The 27,812-nt window shown below is 35.9% G+C and overlaps 1 protein-coding gene across 3 annotated transcripts in view; it reads right to left on the bottom strand.

The window, feature by feature from the left end:
- Positions 1 to 27,812, bottom strand: part of Aplip1 (JNK-interacting protein Aplip1) — a 218,111-nt gene that overhangs the window by 30,351 nt on the left and 159,948 nt on the right. For 2 of the 3 annotated variants that reach the window (XM_067135745.2, XM_067135746.2), the window contains 6 exons: positions 23,607 to 23,920; positions 15,926 to 16,078; positions 13,654 to 13,770; positions 11,746 to 11,853; positions 8,193 to 8,372; positions 1,184 to 1,467 (listed from right to left, as the gene is read on the bottom strand). In XM_067135745.2, the coding sequence (XP_066991846.2) occupies positions 1,184 to 1,467; positions 8,193 to 8,372; positions 11,746 to 11,853; positions 13,654 to 13,770; positions 15,926 to 16,078; positions 23,607 to 23,920 (1,156 nt within the window). The remainder of the gene's footprint in view (positions 1 to 1,183; positions 1,468 to 8,192; positions 8,373 to 11,745; positions 11,854 to 13,653; positions 13,771 to 15,925; positions 16,079 to 23,606; positions 23,921 to 27,812) is intronic. The other variant, XM_067135747.2, reaches the window with a different exon arrangement.

Below are 27,812 nucleotides of genomic sequence, written 5' to 3'. Positions count from 1 at the left end.
AAGCTAACTGCTAGTATGCTCTCACCTTTATGATCCTTGCTCCATGGACATTTTGCTCCAAGCAGTTGAGAAGGCAGTATCAAGCTGCTTGCTACTGGACACTTCAAGTTTGAAATATGCAAAGAAGAACTGACATGTTGGGATCTTTTCTTCCTGCTGAGACCGTAGTCTTCTACCACCTGTATTCATATTTATCCTTGCCTTTTTCCATCCTTAATCACTTCTTTCCTTATCGTACATTCCTTACATTAAGGAGATCTGCCAAGGTGGCTCCTCAACGAGTGCTGAAACCCACCCTTCTGATGAAGATGGGAAGCGGGGGCTGAGAAGAAATGAAGAACTAAAACTGATGATAAAAGAGCCAACCTACTTGAAGATGTGGAGGTTGTCCTTCTCTTTTGCATTTTATATTATTTTGCCTTTGTCTCCTCTTTCTGCCATTTCCTCTTCCCACCCTACCTGTCGTGTGTTTATCCTATTCTTGTTCCTGTCTCTCTATATAACAGATGTATCTACAGTAGATTACTTTTTGATGAAAAATTCATAGCCAAGAAAGTAAGAAATCAAATTATCCAGGCAATGTGACCCAGTAGAGAAGGATTTTTATTTTTATTTTTACAACTTGCTTTACGTCACACCGGCACAGATAGGCTTGATGGTGATGATGGGAGAGAAAAGGGCTAGGAGTTGGAAGGAATTGGCTATGGCCTGAATTAGGGTACAGCCCCAGCATTTGCCTGGTGTGAAAATGGGAAAATGGGAAACCATGGAAAACCATCTTCAGAGCTGCCGACAGTGGGGTTCGAATCTACTACCTCCTGGATGCAAGCTTACAGCTGTGTGTCCCTAACTGTGTAGAGAAGAAACGTCCATTATACATAAAATATGATACAAAATAATACCAAATTTTACACTGGACAAACCAGTCACAATTTCAGCTGTTGATAAAATGACAATGGCATGAGATCAAATTAATTTTTTGAGTTATTTGTTACTATGACCAATTCTCTAATGCACACATACCGTACCTAGTTCACGTTGTTTCTGACCACCCTGTATAACTTGGTTTGTCACTTTCCTATTCCATTCTACTATGCATATATTTTAAAATATCTCTCTATGTTAATAATATAATTATGAAGCAACTGTTGCACATAATTATGATAAAGAACAGTTATCTTACTGAAGGTTTTCTTCGATCCACCATTCTCAGTCCTTGATCTGATACTTCTAAGATACAGGAGTGTGGTTTGTATTTAGGAACACCACTGCTTCCAACAATCTTCCTCACTGCTTGGCACAATACGGAATTGCCTTTATGACAACGAGTCTCCACAGAACCCAGATATCCTAATAAATAACGTTCTCTCTTCACTTTTGGTGTACTGGGGTCGAAGTCATTGTAATCCACATCTACTGCATAGGCTGATGGGAAGATTCCTTGTTGACCGGACCGCAAATTTACTCCTGAAACAAAAACACCAACCTGTTATGTTTTTTTTCTCTTAGATATATTTTCATCTCATGCATAAACTGTAAATGGGAAGAACAGCTCCAACGAAACCATACTTAAGAATATATCTAAGAATCAAGGAGGAAACTGATACAAGAGTGTAAGGAATAATTAATTTCACCTACTTCAAATCTTGACTGAATGACAAAGTGGAGGACAGGACTGTAGTAGAAAGGTGTTTTCGAGGAGTTTCAGAACTGATGACCCACATGTTAGGGTCCTTAAAACAACAATCATGATATCATCACCAATATCACTTTGATTTCTCTGTGATTTCATAATCAGGTACATTGTCATTGATATTTTGAAACATTTTGTTCTTCCACATGAGAGAGTTTTTTTTTTTCCTATCCCCTCGTCTTATCTTTGAAATTATTCTTTCTGGCCTTTTCCCAGTGGTTTGGGGTTGGCACTATATGTGGATATGGCCAAGGTTTACAGCCCGGGTGACCTTTCTGCTACAATCAATCAATCAATCAATCAATCAATCAATCAATCAATCAATCAATCAATCAATCAATCAATCAATCAATCAATCAATCAATCAATCAATCAATCAATCAATCAATCAATCAATCAATCAATCAATCAATCAATCAATCAATCAATCAATCAATCAATCAATCAATCAATCAATCAATCAATCAATCAATCAATCAATCAATCAATCAATCAATCAATCAATCAATCAATCAATCAATCAATCAATCAATCAATCAATCAATCAATCAATCAATCAATCAATCAATCAATCAATCAATCAATCAATCAATCAATCAATCAATCAATCAATCAATCAATCAATCAATCAATCAATCAATCAATCAATCAATCAATCAATCAATCAATCAATCAATCAATCAATCAATCAATCAATCAATCAATCAATCAATCAATCAATCAATCAATCAATCAATCAATCAATCAATCAATCAATCAATCAATCAATCAATCAATCAATCAATCAATCAATCAATCAATCAATCAATCAATCAATCAATCAATCAATCAATCAATCAATCAATCAATCAATCAATCAATCAATCAATCAATCAATCAATCAATCAATCAATCAATCAATCAATCAATCAATCAATCAATCAATCAATCAATCAATCAATCAATCAATCAATCAATCAATCACCGAGCTTGATAGCTGCAGTCGCTTAAGTGCGGCCAGTATCCAGTAATCAGGAGATAGTGGGTTCAAGCCCCACTGTCAGCAGCCCTGAAGATGGTTTTCTGTGGTTTCCCATTTTCACACCAGGCAAATGCCGGGGCTGTAATAAAATTAAGGCCACAGCCACTTCCTTCCAATTCCAGACCTATCCTATCCCATCGTCGCCATAAGACCTATCTGTGTCGGTGCGACGTAAAGCAAATAGCAAAAATCAATCAATCAATCAATCTACATTTAGGGCTGTCACCCAGGTGGCAGATTCCCTATCAATTGTTTACTTAGCCTTTTCACAAATGTGTTCAAAGAACTTGGAAAGTTATCAAAAATGTATCCTTATTAATTATTGCAAGCCCTTACTCCTTGTCCTATAAATAAATATTTACTCCAATTTGTCTTCTTGAATTCCAACTTTATCTTCATATTATGATCTTTCCTACTTTTAGAAGCTCCGCTCAGGTTTATTCATCTACTTCTGTCATTCCACACCATCTTTCCACTGATAGCTCAGACTAACCCTCTATTGCTTGTCTCTGGTGATGGTTGGTAGAGGGATGTTCTGTGCGAATTAAGACAAACACAAATGCCCAGTTGCCAAGCCAGAGAAATTATTGGCTTTACGTCCCACTAACTACTTTGATGGTTTTCGAAAAAAATTAATCAGACAGCTAAAATTCCCTGGAATCAAACCCAGGATCCTCTGAACTGAAGACCACTCCTCTGACTATTCAATCAAGTAGTCAGACCCTTTCTTATCTTTGATGATTTTTATTTTTAAAATTTTTAAAATGTAACATATGGAATTAAACTTAATAGCTTCCTGTCCTTCTTCTGTGTTTGTCTGTTGTTCCTTTTCTTCTACAATCCCCATCCTCATGCTGTCCGTCTACCCATGGCACTACAATCCTGAGTTGCCTTGGCCTAAAAGGCAACTGCTGTTCAGCCCAAAGGCCTGCAGATTATGAGGTGATACATGGTTAGCACATAAATCCTCTCAAAAATTATTTTCTGCTTTCTAGACCAGGGCCATTATGTCACTGTCAGATAGCTCCTGAATTGCTCTTACATAGGCTGAGTGGACCTTAAACCAGCCCTCACATCCACAGAAAATTCTCTGATCCAGCTGGGAATGGAACCCACAGCCTTTGGCTAAGAGGTAGGCACATTTCTCCTAGACCTTGCAGTCAGTCTTCTACTACCTGTATATATATTTTTTTTCTTCAGGCTTCTCCCTTTCTTTGCATGTTTATAGGCTTTCTCCATATCAAGAAGAAATAATTCTTAAAAATAGTGAGGGCATAACATGTGTATGATTGGTACTGTGTTTAACATCCACTTACATAGTGTAACAGTTAGTATTATTAGCTGTCATCCTTGAAGGCCCGAGTTCAATTCCCTGTACTGCCAGAAATGTAAAAATGGCTGGAGAACTGGTAAGTAAGAATGGTACATGCAGCTCACCTACACTGAGGGTTTGCCTGAAAAGATCTGCACCACCTCAGGATGAGGACACAAATGTGCTTTTTTTTTTTTTTTTAACTGTATTTAATAAATCTTACAAAAGTACTTACTGACTAATCTAGTTCAGCTTTCTTTGAAATTTAACATAGTCAGTAATAAAAAGTCATGTCCTTTCTTTGAGGTGATGGAACTGTTTTCAGGCATAGGGCCTACTCCCCTTAGAGGTAAGCTTCAACTACATACCAGCCCTCTTGCTAATTTTAAATTTCTAGTTACTGGGAATCCAACCCAGGCCTCCAAGGACAGCAGCTAATAATGCTAACAGCTACACTTCAGAGGTGGACAGAAGTCAGTACTAATTAAAATATATAAATCAAACATTGTGTTAGTAATGTTATTAGCTTCATGAAGAACGGTATTGAACTTACAACATGTAGGAATATTGGCATAGTGACTGTATAACTTTTATTTCCTTCTCTGAAAACCTATCTACAGTATGCTAGTGCAGCGTCAAACAGGCATCTTTATTTTGATTAATTTACTTTGTTAGATTTGATGATAATTGCTTTCTAATATAATATTTAAGATAATATATAGTGGAGAAAGATAGTGTTTATTTTACAGTCTGAGCAATGGCAATGGCAGAACATGAGTATATAAAATATGTATCAGCTAGTTTAATGAATAACACCATATATTTAATTATTAATGATACCTTGACACTGGCACAAGTTGATACCATTAGAGAGTCCTGCGATTAAAACTTGATATTCCATTCTTGCATCCTATGATAGTTAAGTAAAGTCAGCACTCTTAGTAACAATACTGAAAATCAATAGAGGAGGATTAGAGTGTTCTGAGAATTTTTACAAATCACCATTCATTACATTTACTTGTTCTTTTAACCTTATATTTTGACATGAATGACACAGCATGCTATGTATTTTCCTTCACCCCTTCCACCCCAGAATCAGTTTTTGATCTATTCGCACCCTCCAGATAATCTGCAATATCTCCTCAATTCAGCAGTATATTCTGAGCTGTCAGTGGAAAGATGGTTTGGAATGACACTGATAGATGAATAACCTTGAATAGAGTTTTTAAAAGCAGGAACGATAAAGTTGGAATACAAGTAAGGGGAAGTATTTGTTTATAGGAAGAGGAATTAGGAGTGGGAATAATTTAACAGCCCTAAATGCATATCAGTGATTGATTGATTGATTGATTGATTGATTGATTGATTGATTGATTGATTGATTGATTGATTGATTGATTGATTATTTTCTGTTCCTAGTATTGTCTAATATTCACCTTAAAAATTGTTATCAACCACTGTTTCAATGCCCGTGCCATCACTTGTACTCCCACTCAAGACTTCAAACTCTTCCCTATGTCCTCACATTTCTACCTTGGTATATTCCTCCCAATCTTTCCACAAGACTTTCTCATATGAATTTATTTAAACATTTTATCAAAACTACCCTCTTTCTGTTGGTAAAATGGATCCAAAATTCTCTGGAAAAGGATAATTAATTTTTATGAAAAATCACTTACAAAACAAAAAGTACTGTAATATCAAATAAGAGAGGGAAAAAATTATAATTTTTACTAATGCCCTACTGAAAGGAAATTGTAGTTAATGTATACAGTGTGCTCCCAAATATTTGGGCTAATGAAGGGGGTAATATGCACACGAAAATTCAACAGTAAATGTTCTACCAGCCACCTCGCAGAATGGAACTTACTGTTGGCACTGCCAGAGTGAGGAAAAAACAGAAATATTTATTCTAGGAACCTGTTCTTAACAAGAACTACTGAGGAATACTTACTGCTATAATATTAGACCTGTACCGGTAATTGCATCAGTCCTGTGAGAGAGAAACATCCGTGAACCATGTGGTGGTGAACATCTCCGCAATGTGCATTAACATGACTGCTGTCTCAGCTGACTCAGCAATTGGCTTAATGAATTATCTGACTTTCTTCTTCTTCTTCTTCTTCTTCTTCTTCTTCTTCTTCTTCTTCTTCTTCTTCTTCTTCTTCTTCTTCTTCTTCTTCTTCTTCTTCTTCTCAAAAAGGTTGGCATCCATCATGAAGTAATTTTTCCTATTTTGTGTTTCCTGTATAGAGTTGCCATAGCATGGATTTGACTACTGCTGAAGGTTCTGCACCCAGAGTAGTCTTTTCTGCCCACATCCACATTCTATCTTGTATTCTACAATCAGTTGTATTAGACCGTATTTTTCATTTTGGAAGGTGTGAGGGTTAAGACTTGATTTCCTTTCATGGATATTGATCTGATCATTCAAATGGAAGTTCTTGAGAACCAAACACTGGCTTGTAGGAAGAGAAATATAGTACATGATTCTCAAGATACCCTGATAGAAAGAAAAGTACAAGGTAATATCAATTTAAATGATGACATCTTCGATTGGTGCTACAGGTACAATACGGTTGATATCTATTAAGTTTTCTATCTGTGCTGTACTTTAATTAGGTACTGAATTATAGTTTCCCACAGGGGAAAGATCATTGTTTTCTAAAGATGGATCATTATAACTGTTCCCAATAGCTACTTTATATGAATTTTCTTGTTAATTATAAGGATCACTGCAAAACTAACACACAAATTTCTACAGAGCCAATTTTCTTTCTACATCTTTGCTACATCCAAAGTACACAGAATTTTCCATACAGATTGTATTCACATTTAGATCAACCACTTCCCTCATGTGCTGAGGTCACACCTTGCTTGATGGCTGATGAAAGCAACATGCTGTATATTTTTGTGTTGTGAGATTGAGACTGTGGGAAACTTTCAGCAGATACTGAAACAAGTGTATGGAGATGACACTGCTGATTATAGAATAGTAAGTAACTGGGTACGGAGATTATTGTGCAATGATAGGCACAACAAAATAGATAACAAACTGTGAACAAAACGTCACACCAGTTGGGACTTGGGAAAACAAGTGCTGTGGATGAAATGTGTAAAATATTGACTACTTCTTTCTTACCAACACTTTTATTATTACAGAAAAAATGTAACAAACAAGCATCTACAAGCGTATACTTCGTTTAGTTGAGTCCCTCCGGCAAGTGGCACTGGATGCCACATTAAAACCTCAACAACAAGTGTGTGCAAAATACTGAAACAGCTGAGAAGAAAGACTGTGTACTGAAAACTCTTGACACTTTATGAGAACAGATATCCTTTCAAGAAATGTGACAGGAGATGAAACATGCCTGCATCATTTTGAACTGGAGCTGAGGAAGTAATCAACAGACTGATATCATGTGAATGTCCTTCCAAGAAGAAAATTGAAACTACCACCTTGAACTGTAAAAGTGATGGGTACCATTTTCTGAGATTTGTAGGGACTTGTGGTTGTTGCTCTAGGAATCACCATTAAATCTGATGTATATGCAGCAACCCTAAAAAAATTCATGCTTAAAGGAAGTGTGTTCAACAACATCGACATTGGAAGGTTGACTACATGTCTGCGAGAAAACCAAGGATGATATTCAAATACTGAGATGGACAACATTGCCACACCCAACTTTCAGCCTGGTAAACTGAAGGACATGCTTAACGGAAAAGAGGTTTGAATATAACGACTTTCTTGCGACGGCTGCTACATGATGGCTTTCATGTGCTGGACCAGATTTTTGCTATGCAGGCATGTATGCACTCATTCTCAGACAGCATAAAGCAGTTGAAAGAGACAGAGATTATGTACAGAAGTGACATTTGTGTCTAATGGATGTAGCAATATGTGTAAAAAATATATGGTGCATCAGTTTTGGAGTGACCCTCATATAATGACTGTTTTATGATATCAGATTCTTGTTTTAAAAATCATTTAGAAGATACATTTTGTGAGTATTTTAAGCTCAGCTTTTAGTTAGTTGAAGTAGAATAATGTCTTTTGCAAAGGAAACATTATTGGCTTTTAAATCCTAGACCAACTGGCTGACTGTTGAAAAATTTTAGTTTGACTTTCATGGACGCTCTCTAACTAACTTGGTAGCATCTCTTACCTTCACACCAAAGATCATCAGCTTCTTTTTGTACATATATAGGGTCTCCTATTTCAACTTCAATTTCATCATGATGCCTTGGTATAAACTTGTGGAGGCCCCTGTGAGTGGCTTCAAGGAGTTCTAGTTGGGTGAATGGAATACCTCCACTGCTTGCGGTGGATTCGGGGGAGAGGGAACCTGGTGAAAACAGAAAGCAAAGGTACATTAAAATGATGGGAGATTTACATACTGTCCTTTGAGAAGCTAAAGTTTTTGGGGCATCATCATCATCATCATCATCATCATCATCATCATCATCATCATCATCATCATCATCATCATTAGTGGTTGGAGGTATGTATCATTTTCCTTGTTTCAGTGTTAAATGGTGAATATAATCAGTGATGGGAAAAGTAGAAAATTGGAGTAATTGGGATGAATTGCAATTACTACTTATCACTTACTAATTAATTTTTCAACAAGTAATCCATAAAATTACAATTACTTCACAACACTCAATTTTTCTTATCTCTGTTTAAATCAGTTTAATGCTATCCCAAATTTTCTGAATCACTTTCTTGATTTGATTTTCAGTAACTCCAGTTCCATTGAAGTAAAATCTAGTAATGTAAGCATTGTCCCCCTCGACAGACACCACCCAGCATTAGAGATTTCTTTACCTATAAGTGAGCTATACAATTCCTTGCCTGCTGATAGTTTTTATTTTGACTTTTTAAATGGTGACTATAATGGACTAAATTATTATCTGTCACAGTTCAGCTGGAAGGTGATGTTTCAAAATGTATCAATTGATAAAGCAGTAGAAACCTTCTATTCAGTACTACATTATGGCATGGAACTTTACATCCCTATACAGAATTTTAAGACTCCCAAATTCCCAAAGTGGTTTAATCATAAATTGAAGTCCCTGATTATTGAAAAGAAGAAAGCACACAAGCGATACAAAATATCAGGTCTCAATAGTGATTATCAGCATTTCTCAAAATTAAGAAATGAATGTAAGTCTGAATCTAAATTTTGCTATACAATGTATGTCTCCAACTGTGAATGAAGTATTACTTCCAGTCCACAGAAATTCTGGCAATATCTAAGTTCTAAAAGGTCATGTAATAATATTCCTTCAACAATGCATCTTAACGAAGTTACAGCCGATACTGGAGAAAATTTTATCAATCTTTTTGCTAACTACTTTTCATCTGTTTATTCTTTTTATCAGAATAGTAGTAGTATGTCATATGATTATCCTTTCTCTGTCAATCTATCAGTTATAAACATTAGTAAGGCAGAAATTTACAACAAACTGATATCTCTGGAATTAAAGAAAACTGTAGGACATGATGGTATTTCAACTTACCTGCTCAAGTACTGTTCATTTTATGTGAAACACTCTTTTATCTGTTCAACTTATCATTAAACCAAGGCGTTTTTCCAGTGGAATGGAAGAAAGGATTTGTTAGTCCAGTTTTCAAAAATGGTGATAAAACTGCCATAAAACAATATAGACCTGTTATAATTTCTTCTCATATTTCCAAAATTTTTGACTCAATAATTCTTGACAAAATCACACCTCTCTTTAGAAACATCATCATTGATGAGCAACATGGATTCTTTTCAGGACAGTCAACCTGTAGCAATCTTCTTTTATTCTATCAGTTCCTCTTGGATGCAATAGAGAACCACTCCCAAGTGGACTGCATTTATACAGACTTCTCAAAAGCTTTTGACACTGTCGACCACGATATCTTGCTGCAAAAATCAACAGGCTACGGAATTAATGGACCTCTCCTCTCATGGTCTGAATCGTATCTTAAAAATTGGCTGCAGATTGTTAAAATAAGGAATCATTTTTTCTGTGCCTATTGTTGTTACCAGTGGAGTTCTTCAAGGGTCTCACCTTGCACCCCTTACTTTTTACTCTCTACATAAATGACATTAAAAATATACTTAAGAATTCGGAATTGCTTTTGTTTGCTGACGATGCAAAATTTTTATGCAAATTAATTGTCCACTTGATTGTTTAAAACTTCAAGAAGGTTTACATCATCTGGAAAAGTACTGTGTTCAAAATGGGTTGAAACTTAATCATGAGAAATGTAAAATAATATTGTTTTTTAAAAACCAAGAAGAAAATATCATTTCAGTACAAATTTAGAAATAACAACATTCTAACTCCTGTTTCACAAGTTAATGACTTTGGTGTTTTATTCAGTTATAACCTATTGTTTAATGAACATATTGAAAATATTTGTAAGAAAGCATTTCAAAGATTGGGTTGCATTACTAGATATTTTAGAGAATTTTCAAACTTAGCTACTTATCGATTGCTGTGTCTATGGTACACCCTATATTAGAATACTGTACACCTGTTTGGAACCCTTCTCATCAGAGCTCTATCCATAGATTAGATTCAGTACAACATAAATTTCTTCGTTTATATTCATTTAGAACAGGATTCTCATATGATAATGTTGATTATACATCCCTAGAACAGTCCTTAAATCTGCATAGCCTGTCACAACGCCATGAATTGTTGGATACACTCTTCATTTTTAAATTGCTTCATTCCTTGGTGAATTGTCCACAACTCTTTGCAAAAATTAACGTACATGTACCAGACAGACGCACAAGGTTCAAGACTACATTGTCTACAAATTGGCATAGAACTAACTACGCATTCAATGGGCCAATTGAACGAATGTCAAGATCTCTAAACAAAGTGGATATTGATATATTTAACTGCTCATTGTCAAAATTTAGAAATCACTTACATAATCTCCAGAATTGACTATTACTTTCCTGTGATTACTTGTAATATAACCTGTGTATATATCTGTTCATATTTTTCTACTTATACTCCATTGAACTTTCGTTTTAGTGTGTTTTGTTTTGTTTATTCTTCTCTACTGTTATGTAAAATGATATTACCATTAATAAAGTACCATATTATTATTATTATTATTATTATTATTATTATTATTATTATTATTATTATTATTATTATTATTATTATTATTATTATTATTATTATTATTATTATTATTATTATTATTATTATTATTATTATTATTATTATTATTATTATTATTATTATTATTATTATTATTATTATTATTATTATTATTATTATTATTATTATTATTATTATTATTATTATTATTATTATTATTATTATTATTATTATTAAACTAATGACTTTTCTTTTGCATATGGGGATGGAATGATCTGAAAGTTTGCAAAGAAAAAGGCATTATTACATTTTGCATTTTTTAGCATAGAGACTATCATCACTAAGTGAGATTAAACAAACTTTAAAAATAAATGCTCCCAAGCAAAGTTTGCATGCCATATTCATGTTTTAATTATTTTCAGGATAACTAATTCAACACGGCACTGCGGGAGGAAATGTATTGAATTTCCTCAGAGAAGATTTCAACACTTCGTAGACAGTCTTCACCACAAAGTTGGAGCTGTAATAAAGGCCAAGGGTTGGCTCACTCCTTATTAACCCGTTAGCTGCCCAGACACGGAAAGATTTTTTGGCAGGCCTCACCTTTGGGGCCAGATCCGGCAGGCCGCCTGCCAGGCGTGACCTTCAGAGACCCGGCCTGCTGCTCGCCATCAACTGTGACACCAAGCCTGTCGTGTTGTGCAACATGATCTGTGAACAGTTCAGACCCTCCTGTTAATGGAATGATCTCTGAGTTCTCGGCAGGCCAAGCCTCATCTGCTAGCCTTTCAAACTAGTTTGGAATCCTTGCTGGTCAGGTCTGCTGTGCTTAGAACTGTGTGATGGACATCGAAGCAGACAGTGTCCAGAGGAAAATAAAATTTGCTATTCTGGCTGTTGGAATGTGCATTTCGCTATATGTTAAATCATACAAAAATAAAAATCAGTCGAAGTGGATGAAATCATGGATAAGAGAGCAAGACAGCTTTAGTCACATGTGTCTGATACAACACCTGAGAGAAAATGAACCAGAAGATTACAAGAATTATTTGCAAATGGACCACAGCGATTATGATATGCTTTTAGGTAAGCATGTATGGATTTTTCTCGTTATTACGTTAAATGTTTGATTTGTAATACATATACATTATGACTTGTTTTACGTAGCTATTACTGGTGAACAGTCTAGTTGATAGTGTATGTATTGTAGGTATTGTAGCTTCTAAGCTGAAGATGGAGGATACTGTAATGTGACAAAGCATATCACATGAAGAATGCTTGATTGCAACACTGCGACACCTCATGTTTTAATTGCCAGAGACATGGCCACTCTTTGTAAATTTCAATAAATTTCTCTAAAAGTGCTTTTGTCCACTCCATGCTTTCCCTACAAAAGGCTTTATCTATGAGACGAGGTCTTTCCGGTGAGGTGCTGACAACAGGTCTGTAGCAGATAACGCCTCAAACTGATCTCACTCACTAACGAGCAGTCCTAACATGTTGGTATGTGTCACAAAAGGCCTCGCCTATCACAGTTCTTTTCTGTGTATGGCCAGCTATTCACATCATTTGACAAACTGTGGTCGCACGCAGTGTTTTTGTGCATGAATCAAGTGACAAATTCAGCTTGTAATGACTCGGTATCAGTATCATAGTACATTCCATTTGTAATATAAGTTCTCACAATATACCGTACACTGTAAGGAACTAGAGGCATGTACTGTTGGTAAACAGTGTGACACTGGGATTGTTGAACAACAGTTTATTTCCATCAATATTCAGTATTCACAATGCAGTTGAACCAGCATTATGGTAAAGATGACGAGAGTTTGAAAGCGCTTGTAGACAGTGTTTTAGATTGCGATTATGGCAATAATGATGTTTTGGAAAATGAATGCGAGTTCGAGGGTAGTGATAGCAACAGTGGAAGTTACTCGAGTGTGAAGAGCATTGAAGAAAGTGAGTGAAAGTGCCATGCCAGGTCCTTCCAAACAAGAGTGGCCAGTGCCAAAAAAATCCCCACAGTGATTGGATATAGGAGAATAAAGGCAATAATTCTGATATATTGGTATATCCATTTTATGGATACAGCAGTGTCTCAGAAATACAAAAAATTTAGAGCCCTTTCACCGTTCGAAATTACGCCAATTTTAGAGTACATGGATCCGCTCTTTTTAAAATGATTTCAAATGAAACATTTGTACTACAGCCAGCAGTGAATTATATTAATTAATATTTTATGCATGTTTTTGTGTGACAAGTACACTCAAACTACTGGTGGGCAAATTAAATATTGTAATTCCACAGTCAACAATGTGGCCATTTATTGTGACTTGAATGGGTTAATGTCCACTATTGAATTAGTTAGTATATATGATGAACAGTTTGAATAGCGGACCAGATTCATTAGCTAATTTCCTATAGCAAGGTGATGTGCTAATATCGGGAACACTTACCTGTTGTGTCCATGATTGTTTTAGGATATGAAACAATGGAATTCTTAGCACTTACCAGTGAGAGGTGGTTGTGGGGATGTTGACTTGGGGCCATCAGGTGAATGTGCTGTTGAATTTCCAGAGTCTACATCTGTACTGTGAAATCGTTCCGAGTCAGGTGAGCTGTCTTCATCTGTGGACAAAGTTACAAGGGTTAGTATATTTATTAATGAATTAGAACTATCTTCCTGTACTTTGCACTAGGAGTACTAAACCCATATATGCCCGTAGCCCCAATTTTGGGGCCGCTGGTTGTTACTTCTTTTTGAGAGGTAATATATGTCTTACGACAAGTTTTATTGTGTGGTTGAATTAAGGTGGTAAGATCACAGACAGCTCACAATATTCAAACACAGAGCTTCATTCTTGAACAATTAGCTGCTGTTGAATATGTGCTAGCTGGACTATGCAAGATGTCCCTGAATAAAAAGTAAATTGATTACTTAATTGTTTTGTAAATATTTATTTGTGTTTCTTCATTTAAGGGAGGACGTACACCTCTGAACACAGAAAAATGGGGTGTATTATACTTTTTTTCTGCAGCAGTGGAAATTAATACTAAAAGGAAATTTAGCATGACAAACACATTATTCTTCAATAACATGCCAAAATATTTAGAAATCATATACACCTATGCCATTATATATAATTAATTGTTCAAAATGGCGGTGTATCATGGCCCCTATTTTGCCAATTTCCTCAATTTCCAAACATATGAATATTTCTCTATGATTCTTTTTTTATTATTATTAATAATGTTATAACTACAACATGTACTGCAGTAGAATCAGTGAAGTCCATCAAGTATAAATATTTTTTCATGAAGTTATTTTCAAGTAGTCAATTTTTCCATTAATTTTCATTTGAAAATATATATTTATAAATTTAACCAATGAATGTAGCTCAATAATTCTACAATAACTTCCTCTTCTCTATGAAATATACATGCATGCTAAATTTCATCTTAATATCTTCAGAGTTATCAGGAAAACAGTTCTAAAAATCAAAAGTTACAGGAAACGAGCAGCAAACTTGCTTGGGTGAAAGACCTTCACGTTTTTGGTCATAACTCTGAAAGTATTGCATATATTAACAAAATATTTGCACTGTTATAAAGAGAAAATTATAGTTTTAAATGAAAAAATGAAAAATAGCAATTTTGATTGGTCAAAGGTGTTGGTGCCCCATTAACTTGAAGAAAATTATGGAACAAGAAATTGGTCATATTTATTAATTTGGAAACTCTAGAGACTCATTTATTTCACTGCCCCAAAAGTGAAGCGGTAGGCATAAGGAGGGTACACTGTTTCATACAATTTGAAAGTCCCTTAATGACTGGGCTGATGACCTACCCGTTAGGCCTCTTTAAACAACAAGCATCTTTAATGACTTGCTCTTTAATTATATGAGTTGTATATCACTTTATGAATCAAAATGTGTTGTAATTAATTTAAATTGTGTTTTACATACTTATAATTATTTTCAGATTGACTGTTGATAGAATTCTGACAAATTCATATCCTGGAGTTGCAGGTTTGATTTCCTTATACAGATTTGAGGAGCTGCTTCAAAGCCCTGAATCCTTGGGACAAGTTCACAGTGGTACAGCCACTTTGAGATTATGTAAACAGAAATGATATTTACCTCAGCACACATGAATCTATAAAGGTAAACTCATGTCCTCATCCCGAGGTGGTGCAGCTCTTTTCAGGCACACCCCTAATGGAGGTGCATGTACCATTTCAACCACATACCAGTCCCCCTGCCATTCTTAAATTTCCTGCAGTATCGGGAATCGAACCCGGGCCCCAAGGATGGCAGCTAACAACACCGACCGTTACGCTACAGAGGACATGAATCTATGGCTCTATTCTGTTGGAAGAGATGGAATGAACAGCACATTCAGAACAAACTGATAAGGAGGGGCCTGATGAGGCCCATGGCTGACCTGCATGTTTATACTACTTAGGACGATATCTAACATTCAAGATGACACAAAACTACCAGTCCTTGGCCAATGGAATTAACCAATGAAAGTTAAAATCCTGACCTGATCAGGAATTGAACCAAGGACCCTTTGAACCCAAGGCCAGCATAATAACCAGTTGGCAATGGAGTTGTATGACATCTAATGATAACTAATGAAATTTCTCATAAGCACTCACTGTATGGAAAGTTTCCCAGAAATCTCTTTACTGCATCCCAGTTTATTAAATTCACTGTCCAAATGAAATGTGCTGCTGCTTATTGAACATGTATTTTAATACTGCAAAAGTACTTGTACAAACCTCTCAGATAATTATGGCACTTGAGGACAAGAAGAGGCCTTGTTTGACCTCCAATAGCAAACTGGAGAGATTCCGGTATGGAGTCCCCTCGTTCCATCGCCTCTCCCAGCTCATCTGCGAGGGAGGGCTGCTGCACCATGGCCATCACTGAGGCTGAAATATAACAAGTATAATAGCATTACAAGACTAGTTACTTTTCCTAACACAATACACCTGGACTTTATTTGGCAAGTGCAACTGAAATTTGTTTATTCATAACTTAGTTGCATGTAGTATTGAATTAAGTGTAGGTATTATTATCAGGCTCATCGAGGAAGAAAATTCATATGCAAAAAAAAAAAAAAAAAAAAAAAAAAAAAAAAAAAAAAAGCTGCATCAAGTAGGGTAAACATATTGAGGTTATTATGCTCTTAAACCGAAGTGGAAAGATGAGAGAAGTGGCTTTATGGCACACCAACACAGATAGGTCTTATGGCGATGATGGAATAGGAGTGGGAAGGGAGCGGACGTGGCCTTAATTAAGGTACAGCCCCACCATTTGCCTGGTGTGGAAATGGGAAACCACGGAAAACCATATTCAGGGCTGCCGACATAGGGGTTTCAACCCACTATCTCCCAAATGCAAACTCACAGCTGCGCACCCCTAACGGCATGGCCAACTCACCCAGTAGGGAAGATTGATTTATATACCTTAATTCATTTTTTGTATGTGCCCCATTAATGGCATGGGAGACATCGAATCAATAATCAGTTTCTTGCCTTATACACTGGAGCATGTTTGGAGTGACAGTTGGGATGGTAGCAGTGATCCTTTCTCTTAGATGCACTAAGTCACATAAATTATCCCCATAAACGATGTTCTTAATGTATCCCCAGAAGAAGAGTGGGATCAGAGCTTCTAGGCAGCCAGGGAATAGTGCCATCTCTACCATTCTAACCATTTGTAAACTGAGCATCAGTGCGTTGCGTACATTGTCTGGCACATCACAACACTGTAAGTTGTTCTAAAGTTACATTGAACAAGCACATTTTATTTGAATTTCACAAACAACATGTACTGAACTTTCTGCTGGGCGGTCCACATCATACTGCAGTGGCTTCACAGTACTAGTGCAGATATACTATTCATAGCGAGGCTTATATTACCCAGTCAAGGTCAAGCAACTAGTACAACGACTACTAGTAGCAGTTTCAAAGACAACTCCCTTCTTTCTTCTTCATTTTAAGACCATAATCACCTCAATATGTTTATCGTACTAGCAGGAGCATTTTTAAAAAATATGCGTATTCTTTTTCGATGACTGTATAATATATTTTTATGAGTAGTGCAGAACTGATTTCAACATAATTATCATTTATACTTATCATCTATACTTGACTGGATGGTATAACCCTTGCTATGAATAGTACGTCTGCACTAGTACTGTGTAGCCACTCCAGTATGATGTGGACTGCCTAGTAGAAAGTTTAGTACGTGTGGTTGACTTGTATGTGTTGTTATTCCAGTCTTGCTCTCAGAATGCAGCATTTGTTACTGGGCAACAAAACAGAACTAGTTAAAAGAGAAGACAGAAGTGAAACTGCTGAACTAACAATACTGTACAAAGTGTGGAGTTTGAATAAAACATTTTGATGAGGGGTGGAAAATTACACGTTAGTGTAATATACTAACATAATTATATTTAACCACATATAAAAGTAAATGTAGGTTTATTACTTGATGCTTGAAATTCTGATACACTATTTGATTCTGTTATTTTACACTTCACTATCACAAATCTCTTCATTTAATGTTTACCATCTATTATCTTTTAACATAGCCTAACCTACACTGATCTGCATTCTTTAGAGAAACTGAACTTACAGCAATGACTGAGCAACTGAGATTAGCACCCATTTAAAACCAGAAAAACATTTTTTATCATTACTCTCACTTAAGAAGTGTTTGGGTTGAACAGTTATGGTCACAAAGCAGTAATAAGAAGTTTACAAAATGTGTTATGAATGTTATTTACATCAGTGTGTGTCAATTGCATGCTTACTAGGTAAGCTAGGTGAACACCTGATAGGGAATCTGCCACCTGCCACCTGGACGATAGTTGTAATGCAGATGTTTGATTGATAGATTGCTTGATTGCTTGCTTGATTGATTGCTTGATTGATTGATCGATTGCTTGCTTGCTTGCTTGCTTGCTTGCTTGCTTGCTTGATTGATTGATTGATTGATTGATTGATTGATTGATTGATTACTGCAGAAATGCTTATTGGCCTACATGATTTATACTGCAGTGTGTATGTGTACCCCTTAGTCCTGTTTCATGATACAGGGTCGGGAATGAGATAAGATGAAATTATATGGCATGTTTTTGTGGGCAGATCCCCTTCCCGTCACCAACCTTAGTTGTGGAGCTAATAAAGATGAAATGAATGTTGATTGAAACTGGGTAAGGAGCTGGAAGGAATCAGCTGTTCCAACATGTTCCTGGAGGTAAAAATGGGAAACCACCAAAAACAATTCTCATGGCAGCCGCTGGTGGGTTTGAACTCACTCACCACTTACCTCCCAAATACAGAGCTTGGCTCCACAGCCGTAGCACATTAACATGCGTGGCCACTCTGCTCTGTACGATTTATGCTGCAGTATAGAATCATATTATTATGCAGGCAATTCATTCGAGAAGAAATTTATGTTCACATGGTGATAATTCGTAAAAATAGGGAATAGTATTCCCAGTCAGGGAAGAAACTATTTTTTGATCAGAGAGAAAAATCCCTCCATTCCCCTTATTAATTTGAACTCTGAGAGAGAGAAATGCTCTGAGGTGATTTTGTTTTTACTGCAGTAAGACTAAATGATATAAAAACTGCTTGATAAGGAAATAAAAGTTTATTCATTTTCACATCAATATACATTGAGACTGCTATGAATTCAATTTTTAAGCTATTTGGAAAGAATAACACCAGACTTACTTATCGAATATACAAATTTCTGCAAATCAAATGTACGAGATTGAAATGATATAAGCAAGTGAAGAAAGACCTCACTGAATTAGGATCAAATCTGCAGGATAGAAATGTAATCAGGAAAATTGTTCACACCACAGGATTTGAGAGAGATAAGAAGAAATCAACACAATATACCTGGTCGGAGGAACAGAAATTATAAGAAACGATGAAAATGAAAAACTATTGGGCAAAGAGAAGAGCTCAGCGTGGTCCTAAGTGACCCATTCACGAAGAAGAAGAAGAAGAAGAAGAAGAAGAAGAAGAAGAAGACAGACGGTTTATTAGTATGTCTACAGAAGCCCCAAGTGATAGAAAACTAGAAGACAAATTGAGATTTATTCGAGAATTGGAGAATACCTTAAAAAAATTACAAGCACTATATTGGTAGGTCTTGTCTTATTGTACATTTACTTTTGTGACTGTTGTTTATTAGTATTTTCATACATGTTTTCTGAATTAAGTACTGTTTAATCATTTTTTAAAAGTAAAAATGTATCAGAGTACACAAGAAAATATCCATAACAGTGTCAGAGTTGTGAATCTTAATTAATAAAATATATATATATATATATATAAACATACTTATAAATAGTTCTGAGTTAAAAGTAACTCAAATTGTTCCACTTGAATTATATTTAAACCAGCCTCTGCTGTATTTTTAGGTTATGAGAATATCTACTACATTATATAAGGTAAAACAGGATTTATTTTTTCTAGGTCTTGAAATTTATTAACCAAGTACTGTATATTAACATTACAAGAGAAGCCATTACATGGCAATAGACCTTGAAGTTTTGTAGAACAGGTATTTCAACATTATGAGAGTAACTGACACATGGAATGAGTAATTAACAGTATTTACTGTGGTTGATGGAAGGGTCTGGGATGTTTTAATCACCAGTCTTGCATATACAGTATGTTCATCAAATTCCTATTGCAAACTCCTAGAGCTTGGTAGAGGGAACTGAGTAAACAATATTCTGAAAAGGAACCCATGTCCAGAAATGTACAGTTTCCATGCTACATGTACAGCAACTTTAAATCAAGTGTTTAAATCTCCCGTTTCTGATACCTGTGATTAAGTGAGTGTACTACAACATCATTCATAGGTACAATGTTTGCACTGAAGTTGATGGTCGCCTCATTGAAGAGCTGTTGTAGTGAATTAGGATGCTAACCATCATTTTGAACATAGATTACAGCGAACACACAAGGATTCTACCTTTTGTGGATGATTGTCAAAGGAAGAAGCCTTCTCAAGCTTGAAAAATTACGCGAAACTTAGACTTTTATAAGGTGCAGAGTAAATCATAATATCACACTCAACGAGCAGAAATCAAGGCTATTGGTTGTAACAAGGAAAAGATTTCAGGAAACACAAAATCTAAATATATTTCTGAATAACAAAACTCTAGTGCAATCGGAGAGTTTAAAATTCCTCGGCATAGTAATTGACAAGAAATTTAATTTCCATGAACACATAAAACAAGTGTCACAAAAATGTATTAATTTGATACATGCCTTGACTAAATCGGCTAAAATAAATTGAGGGTTGAGCTATGATGTGATGAGAATCATTTACAAAGGTGCTATTCTACCAATTACTGTATATCATATGGTGCTCCGTATATCATATGGTGCTCCGGTCTGGATTGAAGCCAACAACACAAAACAAATTGCAGTAAAACTTAAAGGAGTACAGAGATTAATCAATATTGGAATAGCAAAGGCATTTAGAACTACATCAAATGAAGCATTATGTGTTCTATCCTAAAGTACCCCTATCGTCTTAGAAATTCAGAAGTTAGTAAGTACCGTAACTTTCTACGAACTTTAATTATCAGGAAATAACAATGGACAACCTATGGCACTACTCAACGTGGCCACATCCTGCAAATGTATATACCATAAAAAATTAAATTAAAAAAGTAAGAGAATATAGATTATAAAGTCAGTATATATACCTATGGAAATAAAGGGGGACACAGGAGTTGGTGCTGGAATTGCAATATTTATAGATAAAGAATTAGTACATCAGTTACAATACAGACTAAAAGACAACTACTCAAATAACAAAGCAGAACAGTTAACAATTTTTAAAGCATTAGAGTATTTAGAAACAAATGAACAGCTTCCTAATTACCAGAAGACAGCAGTACTTCACACAGACAAACTTTAGATTCACTTGAAAGTAATGCTGTTCATCACATCTTAGTACAGTAGTATCAATCAGAGAACAAACAAGAAAACTAGAATTTCAGAACTGAGTGATTCATTACATGTGGATTAAAGTGAGTAATGGATATACCAGTATTGGTAACAAAATTGTGGGTAATCTAGCGAAAGAAGCAGCAGGGAAGCAGGAATCTACCAGTGAGTTATGACCATAAACAAGCCAGCGTTGTCTTAAGCAGTGAATTTAAGTGAATGGGAAAACGAATGGAATAACACAATAAATGATAGAATGATAAAATAATTTTTTCTAAGTATAAAGGGCAGAATAAAGTTCTCATTAACGAGGAAAATAATGACTTTATTAACAGGGCATGGGGAAATAAACTCATATTTGTATTGATTTAAATTTAAAGAGAGTCCTTTATGTACATGTGTTTACAGAGGATCAAACGGTCGATCAAACGGTGTGGAAAATATGAAAGGGAAAGACAATCATTAAAGAATAAAATGATGAATAAGTATGGAAAGTGGACAATCCACAAAGTTTAATTAATGATGTATTTTACAAAAGAATTTGTTTTCTACTTAAAATAGATTGATTTAGACAGTAGTAGATCATATTATTAAATGTTAGTGTATGTAAATAATAGATAAAGACAGTTTCTAGAGTAATATAGCAGATTTTGTATAGATATAATTAATTATGCATGATAATTATGGAATTAAATTGCTTTAGAGTAATAATGATATTTATGTAAGTTTATCTATGCAAACAATATAATGAAGTTTCATACAGAGCATGTAGTATTACTTCTGATGTAGTGGAACATGCTGTGAATTAATAAATAAATTAAAAAAACATCATTTTAAGGAGTAAAAACAAATTATTCATCTTAAATAGAAACATTTCTTAATATGATACTGTGAATTTCTTTTTTCTCTTGACATTGAACATCGTTACCAGATTAGTAAATGTTGGTTTGTAGAAATGTAATTAACTGAGTACAACAGTATTTTAAGATTATGAGAGCATTTCTGCATGATACAAGAATATTTTAATACTGGTTCAATCTATGTCAAATCAAACATTGCTGTCCACCATGATGTCACCAGTGTTTGTGATTTTAATTTGAGTAGTGTACAACATTGAAACAATATGTTATCCATAGTTATTTATTCTCTACGATATATTTTATCGAGGGGGGGGGGGGATTATGGAAGACTGAGCGAGTTCGTTGCATGATAAATATCTTATAGGCGTGAGCTTGCATTCGGGGGATGGTAAGTTTGAATTACACTGTCGGCAGCCCTGAAGATGGTTTTCCATAGTTTCCTATTTCCACACGAAACCACACTGTACCTTAATTAAGGCTATGGCTGCTTTCTTCGCAATCCCAGCTCCTTTGTCGCCATGAAACCAATTGGAAAGAAATGAGAGCAGCTCTCTTTAAAATTCTGAATAACGGACATTACAAAAAAAAAAAAAAAAAATTGCTAAACATGTCAGAGTTATGAAATTTGTTAAGGAAGTGCCGGTACTCTTCATTTATTCAAGTAACGCTAGACGTGAAATGTTCCCTCAAGTAGTATTTTTGTGAAATATATACAGGATGATTTCAAATTAAGAAATAGATGTGATATTATATTTTAAGAGCAGAAAATGATATACGGTAAGTGGGGAAATATAAACATCAGACTTTATGAAATAAATATTGATGGAGTTTTATTTCGTTGCTATTAAAAATGAACTAGGGTAGGCTACAATTTCATTTTTCTCCCTTTTCGTTTTATATTTTTATATTCATCTATCGTTTATTAACTATGATTTGTCTCATTTTCGTCATCATAGAAGCCAATTTAGTACTAAAATCGATTAATATGCTACAGTGTCTGACATCTAACCTCTTTTCATCGCAATCGACGTTCCTAATTTCAATCGTTACATTATTTGTAATTTATTGAAAAGTGGTACGAGGGCTGAAACAGGGTCCACTCAGCCTCGGGAGGGCAACTGAGTAGAGGTGGGTTCGATTCCCACCTCAGCCATCCTGGAAGTGGTTTTCCGTGGTTTCCCACTTCTCCTCCAGGCGAATGCCGGGATGGTACCTAACTTAAGGCCACGGCCGCCTCCTTCCCTCTTCCTTGCCTATCCCTTCCAATCTTTCCATCCCTCCACAAGGTCCCTGTTCAGCATAGCAGGTGAGGCCGCCTGGGCGAGGTACTGGTCATACTCCCCAGTTGTATCCCCCGACCAAGAGTCTGAAGCTCCAGGACACTGCCCTTGAGGCGGTAGAGGTGGGATCCCTCGCAAAGTCCGAGGGAAAAACCGAATCTGGAGGGTAAACGGGTGATGATGATGACAGTATTTGTAATTTAACCAAAGTCTTTTCAAAGAAGCCTCTCATTTTTATTTTGTCTTAATTCGTCAACCATTTGTACTTTATAAGAATTGGTATCTTAAACCATTCCAACTGAAAATAAAGCTCCCATCTAGACTCACATTTTTTGTTCTTGGGGATTTCGGGGAGGCGTCGACGCCGACGTTCCCCGGGGCCGGTCCGGTGTTGTTCGCTCCAGGGGGTGAGGGCTGTTTCGGTAGAGCCTTCGGCCGCGGAGAAGCTGGCGCTTGGGGGCGGCGAGTTGTTGTTGCTCTGACTGCCGCCACTGCTGCTCCCACTGCCGCCATGGTGGATCACGAGGTTGTTGTTGTTATTGTTGTTAAGGTTACTGATCACACTCGCATCATCATCGTCCAGATCACTCTTGGAAGACGATGTCGGCGAATCTTCGTCTAAGCATACGTCGTGCACCAGGCTGGAAAAAGGAAGAAGACAGGTTATAGCGACAAAGTGACTTCAACTCATCGACACCAGAAATCTATTAAAGGTTAGTGCATCATCGAACTCATAGTAAAACAGTAAAAAAGAAAACGAAGAATTTTGTAAAAGATGGATCATTCCATGTTAAGAAAACAGTACTACTTTTATGGACCTACAAGGAGTGAACACACCCCCTCTTGGACACCCATAATTCATCGTGATTTGTTAATATTATACTGTACTTTATATTGTATTATGAAAGTCAGAAAAAAGATGAGGCAATTTTTTTGCCCGCGAGTTATTAAAATAACTACTTAATAAATACATTCGCGGGGGAGGAAGCAAAATGTTGTCTTCCTTCATTTTTCTTCTGAGTTGCTCTGGTACATGTAACGCGTAATCCGTTACATTGTGAACCGCCGACAGCTTATCACTGTTAAAGAGAAGTCATCAATTTTTATGTGTGGGTGTGTGTGCGCGCGCGTGTTTTCTAATGTTCTCGTACTGTACATAAGTTCTTACTGAATATTTTGATGCTGTTGTGTGCAGCGATACATGAAGACATGACTTGTACTGATACAGAAATTTGCTATGATCTTTATCTGTACTTGGTTTTGTTATACGGCTGTTGAAGCACATTCTATTTTTATCACTTCTTTCACAAGCGCATTCAATTTTTACCATTCTTTTCGTGGGGCGATGCGACGGCACAGTAGTATCCAGCGTTGCCTGGGCAAATTTATTAAGGTCATACAGAACGGTTAAAATTGTCAAAATCATCGTATTTTATATTTTTATATTTTACGAATCCATGAAGTCTGCCCTTTAAAAGGATGTAAATGCATGATAGTTTGAACATTAGATATTGCCATAAATTTAATTTGATTATGCGCTACCAATAAGAAAATTGCCAGCAATGCCATCGAAAACGAGATGAATTTCATTGCCATAATTGGTGAAAATATTTAAAAGCAAGAAAAGAAAGAATTCCCCATGTCCTTTCCAAATACACACATCTTCCTTTTGCTTGAATGAAGGAAATGAAGTCCATTGTTAGAGATCTGTTCAGTCCCCAGCTGTTGGAGACGTGTCTTCATGGCAAAAGTAAAAACCCCAATGAATCGGTAAACACTGTTATATGTTGTCGCATTTCTAAGGACACTTTTATGGGCATAACAACATTAAGATTTGGAGTTCTGGATGCAATGTCCAATTTTAATAAAGGTAACATTGCCAAATGTCATGTATTATAGGAGTTAGGACTAAAGGTAGGAAAGAATTGTGCCAATGCCGTGAAGGATTGGACCGAAAGAGACTACGATAAGCTGAAATAATGGCTGAGGAAGTGAAAAAAAGGCTAGAGGATCCAGAGACAAGGCTAAACGAAACCTTTTATGAATCATAGGAAGAGCCATATTCTCCTTCGTATGGGACAGGGATGTACTGAGATATGAACAAGTGTAAGGAAAGTTTTAATTACAGTTTTCTCAGTTTCTTATTTTTTTAAAAAGTTCCTTTTTATATGTGAGTATTTATCGCAGAGATGGGTAATTTTCACCATCAAACTGTATTATATTGATTAATATTTTAGTGGAGGATTTTCTTTATTTAAGCAATACTCTTTTAGATTTGGCTGTTTATTTCAAGGAAAAGTAATTAAAACAACGGCTGTTTTAATATGGTAAGTTAGCAACGAAGAATGTGTAGCAGAAATTTCACTATCATAACTTTATTAGATCCTGAGGAAAAGGAACAGGAACGTAACATTGACGAGATAGGCGGCTCCATATCCCCTTAATTGCAGTTAACTGCAGCCTCCATTCCTCGAGCCTATAACAATTATCTGTTGTCCATTTTCTCCCCCAATTTGCCTCGAATTTGCTGTAAAAAAATAAACTCTAGATTTCATAAAAATACTATTCAGTTTAGTTTCTTCCCCAGGGGCTGCATGGCCGAGGCGGTAAAGGCGTGCTCGGTTCGCACGGAGGGGCGTGGGTTCGAATCCCCGTCAGGAAGTCGTAAAATTTAAGAAACGATATTTCCACTTCCGGAGGTGCATATGGCCTTGAGGTTCACTCAGTCTACACCAAAAATGAATACCAGGTTAACTCCTGGGGGCAAAGGCGGCCGGGCGTAGAGCTAACCACTCTACCCCATCGCGTGCCGAGGTTAACAATGGTGGAAGCCTTTACCTTCCACTCCTCCAAGGGCCTTCATGGCTTGTACGGAGGTGACTTTGCTTTGCTTTGCTTTAGTTTCTTCCCTCTTTTATCTTGACATTAAATATCGAGTTTCACCAATATATGTGTCGCCGTTTCCCCATGACGCCGTTGAGGAGAGCCGTTTGATATGACGACTCTGTTGTCGTACGAGCAATGCTGTTTTCTTAACATGGGGTGACTAATAGAAAGTTTGACGAAATATTCTATCGAAAATGTTTGAGGATATAAATTGTTATTTTTTCATACAAGGGACTTCCACCATGTACAAGCAATTAATGTAAATTATATCTCTGTGAGATGCTATGTGGCTTTGCTAGTTTTAACAAAACATGTGGAATACTTATATAATATTGATATTTTGCTTTACGTCCCACTATCTACTGTACTTTTAAGGTTTTCGGAGACACCGATGTGCCCGAAGTTAGTTCCGCAGGAGTTCTTTTACGTGTCAGAAAATCTACCGACACGAGGCTGACATATTTGAACACCTTCAAATGCTACCGGACTGAGCCAGGATCGAACCTGCCAAGATGGGGCCAGAAGGCCAGCGTCTGACCTACTCAGCCCGGCCGGAACACTTCTGAAGGTGTTTCTGTTCTATTGACAACTTCCTATTTTGTGATATTATTAAAAAAACTGTTTACAGATTTTAAGCTGTCAATTGAACAGGAATATGTTTTCAATGAATAAATTCGAAATATACTTCCTTTAAATCAACGCAATATATAAATCTTGTAGAATTCCATCTGACTGGCCAAAATCTACTTTTGTCACCATGCCTAAAAGGCTAGTGCATCACATTGTGATGATTATCGTAAGATCAGCTTAATGTCCCATGTGCTAAAGGTATTTCTGCGTATCATCCACACTATGGCCATCTTGGCCGTGACCACACGGTAGTAGTAGAAGCACTTTATGCATCTGGAACTATTATACTTGGTGGCAGATCTCGAATAAAGGTGATCGGAAACCAAGAAATAAAAATCCTTAGGAAAATCTTAGGACCAAAGTGCGAAAATGGAATTTGGATGAAAAAGAAATCACATGAAATAACATGATTGGATTTTTATAAGAATACTCATGTTATGAATGATCAGCTGATTTATTGCAAAATTATTTATTAACCTCAAATTTCTAAGATTTATTTTGTAAATGTATAATATGTAACGTTGTTTATTTTAGACGACCTTCTGAATTAATATACAGAAAAAATCACAGACACAATCAGGAAACGACGATTAACATTTTATGGATAATAACAGGCTCACAAAGACAATTTAAAACTTAGCCTTATCAATGAAAAATGACAATAATTGTCTAAAATAAATCATTGAATACCTAAATAAAATTGGCATTAACGAAGAAACGATTTAAGAAAAGAATAAAATTTAGAATCTTAATTCACAAACACAAATTTTCTGTAAAGCCCGCCCGACTAAATACAGGATGGACAGAGCAATGTAAAGAGGAACACATCGAGAGGATGAGGAGATATTGGGAAGAGAAGAAGAAAAACAAAAACAGTGCTAATAAGTTCAAACACGCTTCTTAGTTGGGAATAACGAATCAAGAAGAAGAAGTTCGAATGATATTATTTGTGGTTTACTAATATTAGCTTCTGCCTTCGTCTCCACTTGCATAGAAATATTGATTTTGTCCCTGTCA

This window comes from Anabrus simplex, chromosome 1 (assembly GCF_040414725.1).
Source record: "Anabrus simplex isolate iqAnaSimp1 chromosome 1, ASM4041472v1, whole genome shotgun sequence".
Classification (NCBI taxonomy): Eukaryota; Metazoa; Arthropoda; class Insecta; order Orthoptera; family Tettigoniidae; genus Anabrus; species Anabrus simplex.
Note: the sequence above shows the minus strand (reverse complement) of the source record. Positions and strands in the feature narration are given on the sequence as shown.